Genomic DNA, 12,193 nt, shown 5'->3' with positions numbered 1-12,193 from the left:
GTTACAAAAACAGAGGGCAGAAATGGACTAATTCAATTGGATCGAGAGAAGGAGAGTCACCCAGCTTGAGATCAGACTCTCCATCCTCCATGTTTTCTTCCTGTTTTTTTTTTCTCTCAGGACCTCAAAGGCTTTCTCCAGACATGCCTTGCATTACTCACATTACTGTTACCCTAATAACCAACAGAAAGATCACAATTTTGAATGGACTGTTAAAAAAAAAAAATCGGCACACCCAATGTTAGACTTGGTGTGATTGTGAAGTCTAATTGTAGTGACTCAGCGCTAATGAGTTGCTTCCGTTGTTTTGTTTTTTTTGGGGGGTTTTTTTCCCCGCCGAGTTTTGGTAACTTATTACAGTTAAAAAAATAATTATGAGGTGTCAACACTGGACTGCGTGCTGGTGCTGGAAGGTGAGAAAAATCGAGAGATTGGCACATGAGAAAAAAAGAGAAGTTTTCCTACGTCTAAGTGTGTTGAGATGACTCAGCGTGAAAAGAATGAGAAGCTCTGGAGATATTAAAATCCACTCTGTGTTTGGAAAATAAACCTCTGGCCCATTTGCGTGATCCACTCTCAAATAACGCCTTTATTTATGTATGTGCGCGGTTATTCTTGGTCAAATTTAGAGGGCCTGGGTTTCCTGTGGGTCGTCTCCTGTAACGGAGATGTAGAAGTTGAGGGAGAGGAGGGGTGTGTTAGCCCAATATCTGGGTCATTTCTCTGATATACTGTTAATTTTGCCAGTAGAATGTCCTTCACTCCACAGCAAAGTAGAGTAGAGCACAGACGCCCCTGAGAATAGCACGAAAACAGGGCTCGAAAGGAGCCCAAAAATAAGACTTCATTTCCTTTAAAAAATATATATGATATTTTTGGAGCTAAGACTTAACCCTGGGTTTTGAGTTGGTGGGCTGGGTTGATTTCACGTCATTCAGTGAGACAGCACAGAGTACGTCTGGTTTTAACTCACTGTTGCAACCAGTAGGATTCTGTGTTTTTGTATTTGTCTGTCATGTTGTGAACTGTCAGCTGTGTGTCCAGCTCAAAGCCAAATTTTGAACTGATACTTCATTCTACCAATAATTCAACAAATGTAGATAGGAATCCACATCATCCCTGTAGTCAACGCTGTCGAAAGCCGTTCCCGGAGGGCCAGCGTGGATTCAGGACTGTGGTTTAGCATCTCAACTGGCAAATGATCAGGGACCAGTAAACTAGCTGAAATTATTAACAAACCAAAAATGGCTTTTGTTAATGAACCGATGAACCACTGAGTTGCACTAAAGGCTTGTACACACTCTGACCCTTTGTAAAATGACTTTGGACAGCTTTGACTCCGTCTCTGTATGTAGTAACAGTGAGTCATTTGGTGAAAGGGTGAAGTGCTTTTTCCTTTACAACTCGCATTTCAAACACATCTGCGTTCCATTGGACGTGTCTCTCTCTCCGATGATTCAGCCCGACTGTGCCCAAGGCTATCTAGAAGATTCTTCTCATCATGGGGCAGAGAGCGCTGGCCTGGTCAAGGCGGAGCCACGGCTTTCTGCGAACCTCTCAGCCCGAAATAGAATTTGCATTGATCGAGGACGCTGGATGTCTACATCTGGTCAGACCCTGTGTGTAACTGATGCCAGCAGTCAATTCTGCCTGTGCGGTGGAGTGAGTCCAGGTCCCTTGTGTTCTGTGAACTGGAAGGAGCACGTTTGCTGTAAAAAAAAAACAAAAAAAAAACACGGACGACCAGTCTTGTTCGTAAAAGATGCGTCACCGTCAAACACATGACAAGCAAAGTTGGATTTTTACAGCGTAATGAATGACTCTGGACTTTAAAGTTGTTCTCTGATGTGTAATTGTATTTTTTTTTTGAGTGTGTGCTCACTTTGTCAGAGGGGTCATTAGGTCAAAGGTCAGGTTTGTCAGCTGCTTCCCTGCATATTGTCAGAGTCTGACTGCGTGTCTTGTGTCTTGTGTGTGTGTGTGTGTGTTTCTTTTGTAGGTGAGAGTGAAGATGAGTGACGCATCAGCAGGTAAGAGACACATCTTTTCCTAAGAAGTGTGTGTGATGATGATGGATGATGTGTGTGTGTGTGTATGTGTGTCAGAGAGCGCTCATTCTGTAGACCCAAGCTTGATTTGTATGGACAAGCTTGTGTGTGTAAGAGAGAGAGAGAGAGAGAGAGAGAGAGGGAAAGAGAGAGAGAGCTTGTGCGTGTGTGTGTGTGTGGGTGTGTGAGTGGTGTCAGTGTTCACAGAGGGATATAATATTACTAAGAATAACAACAGAAACCATTGCCTGTGTGGAAATTCGGGCAGCACAATATTCCATGAAACCCCTATCTGTTACCAGGGTTACATGTATTTCTGGGAAGGTCTGCTTTGGCTTTTACAGTATGTCGAAATCCAACCAGACAAAAATCCTGTTATTTTTGCCTTCACCACACACACTTCTTTACAGAATACCAAAGGTGCAAACCACGCCAAACACTAGAAATCCCACTGGTTTGAAAGGCTCAGCGCAAGTTGGCACCAATATGAAAAACGAAGAGTATTCGGAATTTACGTGGTTTGAATATCTCAGACTAAACTGAACGCTGAAGTTTCGGGCATAGCTCCTTGTTAGAGAAAGAGAAGAGAAAAAAAAACCAGTGTAATGCTTTCTTTGTAAGAATGCTCCAGTTTGCCTCTGCATTATCATTGCGTAATCGTTTGTGTTTGTGACCATGCACAGGGAGGGTAAGAGTCTGCAGAGGTCACACAAGGTCACCTCGACTGTCTAAAAGTTCACCTACAGGCTGGCCAGAGGGTCACAGGCTGTTCACGCTCATACAGTCACACACACACACACATATACACACACACACACACACACACACACGCACACACACACACACACATACAAACACACACACACACACACACACACACACACACACACACACACGCGGACTGAAATCAGAGAGTACTCCTGTTGCTGGCTCATGATTTTATTTTGTGTAGTGCTTGAGAAATGTAAGCTGACTCAACTTCTGCTTTGTTTTGCTGACCAGTCTCTCCACTGCATCACCTCCTGAACCATGAAAGTGTGATTCTGAACATTGTTAACTAACACACACACACACGCGCACACACACAGACATACAGACATCTGAACCACACACTTCTCTTGTTTGAGAAGTTTTACTTAAAGTGAACGGCAGTAAGGACCTCTTAAAGTGAACTCTACCATTTGGGTTTTTAACTGATTCAGAAGTTGTGTTGAAGTATGACTCTGCTTTCCCTTTTCCCAGTGAATGACTCAGGTTTCCCTAAGTTAATATCTATATATCTAAATCTATCTCTATCTCTATCTATATCTCTATCTATCTGTCAATCTAAAAAGCAATATCTTATATCGTGGGCAGTGATCACGTGGTAAGCTGCTGGTTCCTGAATGAGAGTGTATGGTGTTCTCCTGCCAGGCATGTCTGTGAAGGACTAAATGCCTTGTGCTGTTGTTTTAGCCGTGGACAAACTGAGCACATGCTGGGCTGCCCCCTGTGTCCGACATCTCTTCAGCCTCAACCCGAGTGAGTGACAGGCACAGGCGTCGGACTGGCCGCGGTTAAGCACCGCACTCGGGGAGTCAGGGAGTGTGGCCAGCCACCGTGTCCTGTTCTGTCTGTTTTTAAAAGACTCAAGTTCACTCCACAAGTGCTGGCATTTTCCACAGCCATTGTAAGGAGTCATCTCGCGTTACCGTCGCTGGGCGGTCTCGGGGAAGTGTTTAGCTACGTGTTAATGGGGCCCCAGAGACTTTGGAGAGGTCAGAGGTCATGCCACATTCAAGTTCTGCCTGCTCTCTCACATGACCTCTGTGGAGACAGGGTGTGGTAGGGGTGTGTGTTTGTGTGTGTGTGTCTGTGTGTATGTGCCCAGTGCAGAGGAATGCAAGAGTGTTTGTGTCTCTCTGTCTGTGTGTTTTGGGAGTGTTTTAAGGTCATGTGATACAAAGTGTGTGTGTTGTGATGGATGGCATCTCAGGGAACACACACACACACACTCACACTCAAGCTGAGTCTGATAAGCTTCTACTCTGATTTTTGGGTTAGTGCGATCCCTAAAAAAGGCCTAAGAAAGGTTTACTGTAGTCTTGTGGTAAATGTGACACCGGTTATGATATTACATATATGAACAATGAAACTGAGTTCATCACCAGTGACTTTTAGCTCTTTTTTTTGTACTATTTAAACTTCTCTTCAAAATGAAGATGCTTGACAGAGACAAGCATTTGTCCCACATTAAGGGGAAGGGACATATTTGACATTCTGCAAATACATGTTGGCAGTAAAAACTAAAATTGTGGTGAGTCTAATGACACACAGAATTCGAATGTTGTGCAATGAATCAGGCTTTGTCCTAAATGTCCTGTGTTTTTGGGAGCGTGAGCGGATGCCCGACGCAGGTTCGCATACGGCCCAACAGGTCGTTCTCCCATCAGCCCCCCCCCCCCTGAGCGAGCGTGTGTCTCTGCCTCCGAGAGAGAAACGGTCAACAGAGCAGAGGAGACCCAGCCACGTGCCTGTCGGACTCTCCTCTCCTTACCCCATACCGCGGGTTAAATTTAGCCTCTGTCTGCTGCAGAGGCACTGACCGGACCCCTGAGGTCCAGCACAGGGAAGGGTCCAGGCTGAGGATGTAGCAGGACAGCTCAATGGTGGAGAGGCTGAGTGCAGACAGACCCAGAGACGGTTGGAGCGGAATTCTTACGTATTGCCAGAGATGGATGATTTTACGGGTGGAGCAGCCAATCAGGAGCACAGTTCGTAGGGTCAAAACTCAGACACTCATATATTAATGATCTGTGACGTAGACTCTTTTCTTTCTCTGATTGGGTGTGGTAGATCAGCTAAAAAAAAAGAAGAAGAAGAAGTGCTTTACCTGGAAAAAGACAAGGACCATGTGCTTTTAATGTGTGACAGATAAAGAGGTTAAGAACTCAGCCAAAGATTTGTTTGTACTTTAATGCTACATTCGACACTTTTCTTCATTTTCACTCATGGCCGCCTGTCCCCTTTTCCTTAACCCTTTGTCTAGTCATTTCTACAGAGACCAATTTAGGTTTCACTGCTGAAATCTGACCCAAAAGATAGTCTTTGTAGGCCTTACCTGAGGACCCCAGTTGTATAGTACATTGAGAACAAATTTGACCATTAAAAAAAAACAAAAAACTAGTTAACGAATGATAACGCATCAGAAATTCTTCTGGAATTCTCCTTCCAACATCCAAGCTGAAGGCATATACGGCGTATAAAGCTAAGCCAATAATCTTACCCTGGCCCAATCCGCCCCACTCGTGAATTAAAAAAAAAAAAACGTAATTCCCCCCTAAGGTCCCCTTCCAAAGCTGACCACCAGATTGACGTTCAAATACATCTTGCTGTGGGAATTAATGTGAGATAATGTTGCAATATTTTTTATAGATGCTTAAGAGCTTATCGGGCCTCATTGATCCCAATTTCAATTTCATCTGCTCTTGGCGTTAATCCTTTTCACACTGATGTCTGCCGGTCCTTGGTCCTCGTGACCCAGAAAGACTGTGTGGCAGGAACACTGTGCAGCACTGCAGGGACCCTGTCTGTGAAGGAAAGCCACACGGTCTTACCGAGCTCTTGGGTTTTTTTTTTTTGTTTGTTTTTTTTTTCTCGTTTGCTTTTGCTTTTTTTTCTTTCTTTTTCTATCGGTCTTCCTCCCATAAAGGAAATGGAAAAGCCTTTTTGTTTTCCATACAACTGATGTCCACTACCTCATTTTCCATGGCCTCAGGATATAATGTTTCACCAACTCTAGCCTGTGTGTGTGTGTGTGTGTGTGTGTGTATGTGTGTGTGCGTGTGTGAGTGTTTGAGTGTGTGTGTGTGTATGTGTGTGTACCTTCTTTTGTGATGTTGTGTGGACCAAATGTCCCTATGATCCTGCTGACATCTGATAAGAGGTGGTTTTATGGGGACATTTGTGGATCCCCACAAATTTATTCATTTATTTTTCTGAACGATACTGTTGTTATTTGTACATCAAAAAGTGGCAAAATATTTCTTAGGTCAGGGTTAGGTTTGAGGTTAGGTTTAGTGGGAGTCAATAGGAATTCCTGCTAAGATATGAATACACATGCTCGTGTGTGTGTGTGTGTGTGTGTGTGTGTGTGTGTGTGTGTGTGTGTGTGTTTTGGGTCACGTGTAGCAAGTGCACAAGAGTAGGTGGTTGAGTAACCCTGGCTATGGGGTCGTTCTCTGCTCTGAATATTTTCTCTCTGTGTTGGCTCAGCTCTGTGTCCATCTTCTGCCTGACCTCTGTGTCATTCCACACAGCATAATGTCTGCTTTCAGCAGAGAGAGAGAGAGAGAGAGAGAAAAAAGAAAATAAGAAAATAAAAAAAAAAAGATTCTTAGCAGACTGACACAGAGTAAATAAAAATAGCCAGAAATCCAAAACCATTTTGATCCCCACCCTTTAAGCAGACCCCCCCCCCCCCCCCCCAAAAAAAAAAAAAACTATTGATGCGATTGCACTTTAAGTGAATCTGTGAACTGTCACACACACACACACGGTGTAAGGCAGACAGTTCTAGAGCAGTTAGTGGAGCAGAGGCAAATTAAAGAGGATAATGGAGGAGATGTGCCAGTGGCCACTGGTCTGGTCTGGGTGATCTCTCTCTCTCTCTCTCTCTCTCTCTCTCGCTCGCTCTCTCGCTCTCTCTCTCTCTCTCTCTCTCTCTCTCGCTCGCTCTCTCGCTCTCTCTCTCTCTCTCTCTCTCTCTCTCTCTCGCTCTCTCTCTCTCTCTCTCTCTCTCTCTCTCGCTTGCTCTCTCGCTCTCTCTCTCTCTCTCTCTCTCTCTCTCTCTCTCGCTCTCTCTCTCTCTGGTTTTAACAGTGGTAGTGCGCTGTCTGCTCTCAGAGCCGGCTCCACGGCTACGCCATCCCAATCCCCACATTTGTCACATGCGTTGGCCAAGTGTCAGAAGCCCAAATAAATGGACTTCTGTGTTTATCATCCGAGACCCGGAATGACTCCGCTCCGCATGATATTTTGTTGTGGATGCTCATATTTTTGTCCTCTTTTCTTTTAATTCATTCAGTTCGTGACTGAGCCAGGCTGTTAAATTTATAAACGTTTGTCATCTGTAGGCAAGCTGGCCCTTGTGATGCATTAAAAACTGATATCATTTATGCTTGGAGAGAAAAAATCCAAAACAACGGGGGAAAAAAAAAATTTTGCTTCCCTCCTGGTTCCCTAAGGACCATTATCAATCTGACATTCACAGAGAGGGAGAGAGAGGGAGAGAGAAAAAAGCATTAAAAAAAAAGTTTGATGAATGCAGCTTCTAAATGTCGGTCCAGACATAGCTGTGTTCTTGTCACCGGACAGAAGGGTCACACAGAGACCCGTGCTCTTCAACTCCCTACAAGGCAGAAACGGGCTGTTTTTCTTTTTTTTAATGCATTAAAATGTACAATGAATGTTTAGTTCCAACTGAGAAGTGCTTTAAATGTCCCTAAATTGAGAGGGGGGGGGAGAGAGAGAGAGAGAGAGAGAGAGAGAGAGAGAGAGAAATATCTTACTTCACTTGCTGTCAGGAGAGGTCCGAGCGCTAAACGTTGCTTGCTAAAAGCCTGTTGGCGCCAATCAGAGCTTTTATCAATTACCTCCCATAATCTAACATCACAGCCCAAAAGGAATTAATGCTCTTAAGTTTGTTTTTTTTTCAGGAATAAATGTGTCACAAAACCATAGAGAGAAATCCCACCCCATTTTATAGTAAAATCATAGATTACAGAGATTAGAGAGATTTGACATAATCTATAAGTATGACTTTGGCTTTCATCCAAAATGCCATGGAAAAGTCCTTCAAGTGTGTTGGTACATTTCTGTGTGTGTGTGTGTGTCTCTGTGTTTATTTTATCTGTGCGTACACACAAATATCTCCACTTGTGAAAGACAAGGGAAGTAGAAACATACACGCACTCACACACACACACACACACACACACACATACGTATGTGTGCACGGTGGGGGAAAGAGAAACATACTCACACACACACACACACACACACACGTATGTGTGCATGGTGGGGGAAGAAACATACTCACTCACACACACACACGTACACATATGTGAGTGGATAGCCGAGTTAGCCGAGTTGGCACACATAGCCAAGGTGAAACATGCTGAAAATGCGTCTGTGTGTTGTGCCACCTCTGTAGCTCTGATTAGAAACAGGCTGTGAGAGACTGCGGCGAGGAAAGCCTGCCATATAACACACAGAGAGACGTTCAAACTCAGGCATGTGCACACCGGAGAACACCCCCGCAGAGCTGTAGACCGGGGGGGAGGGGTGGGGACAGAGAACCACTGACACTAAACTGCAGACGGTTGGACAGCCAGAGGAGCATTTTAGTGTCACTCCTGTGTAGCAGTGATACACTAAGCAGAAGCACTCTACTCCAGACAAAGTTGGATGCGTCCAAATTTTCAATTTGCGGCCACAGAGGAAATGTGTCCATGGCCTTTACGCTGGTTGGCTGACACTCCTCATTCATGTCTGGCGTTGGGAACATGCATACATAGCAGGGGTGTGTCCGTGTGTGTGTGTGTGTGTCCGTGTCTGTGTGTGTGTGTGTGTGTGTGTGTGTAAGCACGTAAGCTTCGCGCACATGTAATCTACCATAATGCTCTGTGTGGTATTCACGTCTGATGAAAACTCTCCCTGCACCCCACTGAAAAAGCACAGTACGTCTGAAGGACACAAGTTCCAGACAGTAATGGAAATAACTGCAACACAATATTATCATTCCATACCTATTTATGAAAGAGAGATGGACAGGCATGATGAGGCCAAATGAGAGAGAGAGAGAGAGAGAGAGAGAGAGTAAGAACGAGAGAGTGGGAGGCAGAGAGAGAGAGAGAGAGACAGAGAGAGAGGCTACATAAAAAACAGACAAGTGGGGTCAAGTCCAGACTGATTCCAGAAGGATTTAACTTGGTTACTTGCATAACGAAGGCTCCCTCGTTAATGACTTGTGCCGTGCGATGGATTTTGTGGTGTACTTTTAATTAGACTGCATATTCGCAGCTCATTCTGACGCCTGCATGTGGCCCGTTTTTCTTCTTCTCCTTTTTTTTCTTCCCCGTGTACCCAACCGCACTTGGCATCAGACAGCACAGTTGGCATCAGAGCTTTTTTTCCAGACGAGAGCAGCACCTGGTTTCGCCCACTTGGGTGGCACTGGTTTTCACGTCCCAAACTGGCAAAAGGACAGCAAACTTCTCAGAACCACAGCCTAAAAATCTCTGGTCCACAAAGGCAAGCCCTCGCCCTTAAAGGGAACTGTTGCCCCTTTTAACCTGTGGGCTCTTTATAACCAATATTTTTTAATCTTTCGGTACTCGAAATGGTGTTTTGAATTGTATTTTTTCCTGTATATGGTATTTTCAAATGTTCATTTTCCTGTATTTTTTGGCAAAACACTTCAGTGTTTTCAGTGGTAACCTAAAATGCACTGAAAACTACATTGATTTTCCATGTTGTTTCAACTATAGCCATTTCAAACAGATGAATCCAAACCGGTAAAAAGGTTGTGTTTATACTGTTTTCTCATTCGTTCTCACAAGAGATTGAACTACAGCTGCCTCTGTTACCACTGATCTATCTCTGATATGGCAGGTTCTAAAGTTATTTCACTGAAGTGCATATTAATATCCTTTCTGTATATCAAAATGCAAACAACAGAAAGAAAGCACCGGTCAAGAGTAGTTGACTGATGTAAATATATCTGAAAAATTTGCATGCCATGGAAATGGTTGTTCAAATATGGGCAGTGTGTGAAAAGTTCCGCGTTTCCCCTTTTGACAGAATGACATGTTGACTCAGCGTCAGTGTCTCAGAGCCGCGACGTACGTCAGGCTCAAATTCTTCCCTTCTCATTTGGAATAAGCGCTCTGAGCCCAGATCCCTAGAATACAATGGCACTGACAAGAGCACTCAATGTGTTTTTAAAGTTAAATGACAGTCATCAGTACCGTTGCCCCGTGCGCTTATTGTGGAATCCAGTACAGAATGTTCTGGTAAGAGCTTGACTCAAGATGTCTTGTCGGTGCGGAGATCACGAAAGACGCTCATGGACCAGAGAGGTGTTTTTCTGCCCCTCTTCTTTCCGTCGTCAGCTGTTCCACAATTACTCTCAGCTATTTCAGAAATAACACAGACAAACCAAGGACGAAGCAGTATCATATTCGAGCGCTTATTTCATTATTCGTGGCACACAGTGCCCTGTATTTGATGTTCTGTAGAAGTGATGATGGGGAGGGCTGATAGCTGACTCTGGCTGTGCTTGTGATTGAAAAAACAGTTGCAGAGATTTTTAACATGCAGTAAAAGACCCAAATTAAGATCTTAGATTCTGTAAAGGATCCAACTTAATCGTGCCGTCGTGAAACTTGGATTTGCGGGGGGGGGGGGGGGGGGGGGGTTCCTTCTTCAGTCTTCATCTTCCATGTCAGTTCTTGGATTGATAGAAATAAAGCTGTTATAGCTGCATGTCGGATTGCAACCTCCATTAATAAAGCAAATGATAAATGGATTAGGTCCTTTTTTTAGGAGACTTATGTAAACATGTGTTCTTATCCCAAGCCAACAGTTCAATGAGTTCATCTCCGCCGGAAATCTAGGAAGATTACACTAACATTTTACAGTGACCCCCCCCCCCCCCCCCCAACCCCTTTCTTTCTTTCTTTCTTTCTTTCTTTCTTTCTTTCTTTCTTTCCTTCTTTCTTTCTTTCTTTCTTTCTTTCTTTCCTTCTTTCTTTCTTTCTTTCTTTCTCTCTTTCTTGCTTTCTTTCTTTATCTTTCTCTCTCTCACTTTCTCCCCTTTTCTCCAGACCTGCTGTGGATGCTAGGGCCCCTTGCTGAGTGCTTTGCAGATGCTAACTTTGTGGTTGGCACAGAAATCAAGACCGAATGGCTGTATTAGACTGTCTGTGTTTATTTATGGGCCAGACAGCATTGTAGCCTACCTATGCAGAAACAGAGCCTGAATACAGACTCCTCTCATTGCAGGGTAAACAGCAAATACATAAACAGGCCTCTGTAATACAACCTAATGGAATATGAATTCAGGATAAATGAAACTGCCCGTGTGTGTGAGTGTGCGTGTGTGTATGTGTGTGTCTGTTTATTTTGTGTTCTTTTTGCCTGTTTTAGCCGCTCACAGGACGTCGCAAAAGGACAAATCAAGTATTTGTCCATGTGCTTTAAATTAAAAGGAATCCCTATTAGTGCTCCACCATGAGAGAGTTTACATTTTATAGTAGTTTACATTTCTCCCCCAGCACCAAACAAGTGCTTCTAATTCCTTCGGCTTGCTTATATCTGTGAGAAAGCCCTAAACGCAGCTTAATAGTTTCATCTAGCCTGAGGAAGCTTCTGGAGAGAGCTGAATTGATCTTTGAGGATCTGTCTCCTCCACAGTCTCCGGAGATATTTTGGTCTGGGTGGCCAATACAAACAAGTAGGCTGCGCTTGCGAGGAAAAGCGTTCTCATGTCTGCCGTTGCTCAACCCTGCGTATCCATTAGCTATTGTTTCAAAACCCCGAGAGCCCCTTCCACCGGGACGGCCGCCTTGCCCCTCTGTAATCCTCATCTCTCGATAGTAATCTCTGCTGTTATTAAATGCTTCAGGAACCAATTAAAATAGCTTGTGGGAGTGGAAACAATGTGGCGGCATGTTATTGTTGATTCTCGTAAGCCTTGAGGATGGGCTGCGTGGAGGGCAACCTCTGGATGGCTCCAGAACTTTCCTGACATTTTTACAGAGGTTCTAATGAACGTTGTGGACGGAACCACACATGTGCAGTCCAGAGTCTTCTTCTAATGCATGAGTTCTCTGACAGCACAGATTTGATGTGTTATAAAAATTGTTCATTAAAACAATGACTGAATGACTGGATGTCAAGTCAGCTTGTTAACATAACGATTTGTTAAAGCGAAAATGGGAGCATAGCTAGGTTGGAGTGTATTGTTAATGGCAAAAAAAAAATGCTATAGCTTAGCCTAATGTGTTGGTTTTCAAGGTTTCACTGACGGATTGGTTTAAAAAAAAAAAAGAGAAAGAAAGAAAAACTGCAAATATTTGTGCACTACACACTCTATATCTCTG

General features: G+C 43.9%; 1 protein-coding gene across 1 annotated transcript in view; it reads left to right on the top strand.

Annotated features, from left to right (window-relative positions):
- The window catches only part of stard13a (StAR related lipid transfer domain containing 13a), a 58,373-nt gene that overhangs the window by 13,898 nt on the left and 32,282 nt on the right, over nucleotides 1-12,193 (top strand). The window contains exon 5 of the mRNA XM_030792400.1: nucleotides 2,000-2,030. Coding sequence (XP_030648260.1) covers nucleotides 2,000-2,030 — 31 coding nt within the window. The remainder of the gene's footprint in view (nucleotides 1-1,999; nucleotides 2,031-12,193) is intronic.

The sequence above is a fragment of the Chanos chanos genome, chromosome 15 (genome assembly GCF_902362185.1).
Source record: "Chanos chanos chromosome 15, fChaCha1.1, whole genome shotgun sequence".
Classification (NCBI taxonomy): domain Eukaryota; kingdom Metazoa; phylum Chordata; class Actinopteri; order Gonorynchiformes; family Chanidae; genus Chanos; species Chanos chanos.
This window is presented reverse-complemented; position numbering and strand designations above follow the sequence as displayed.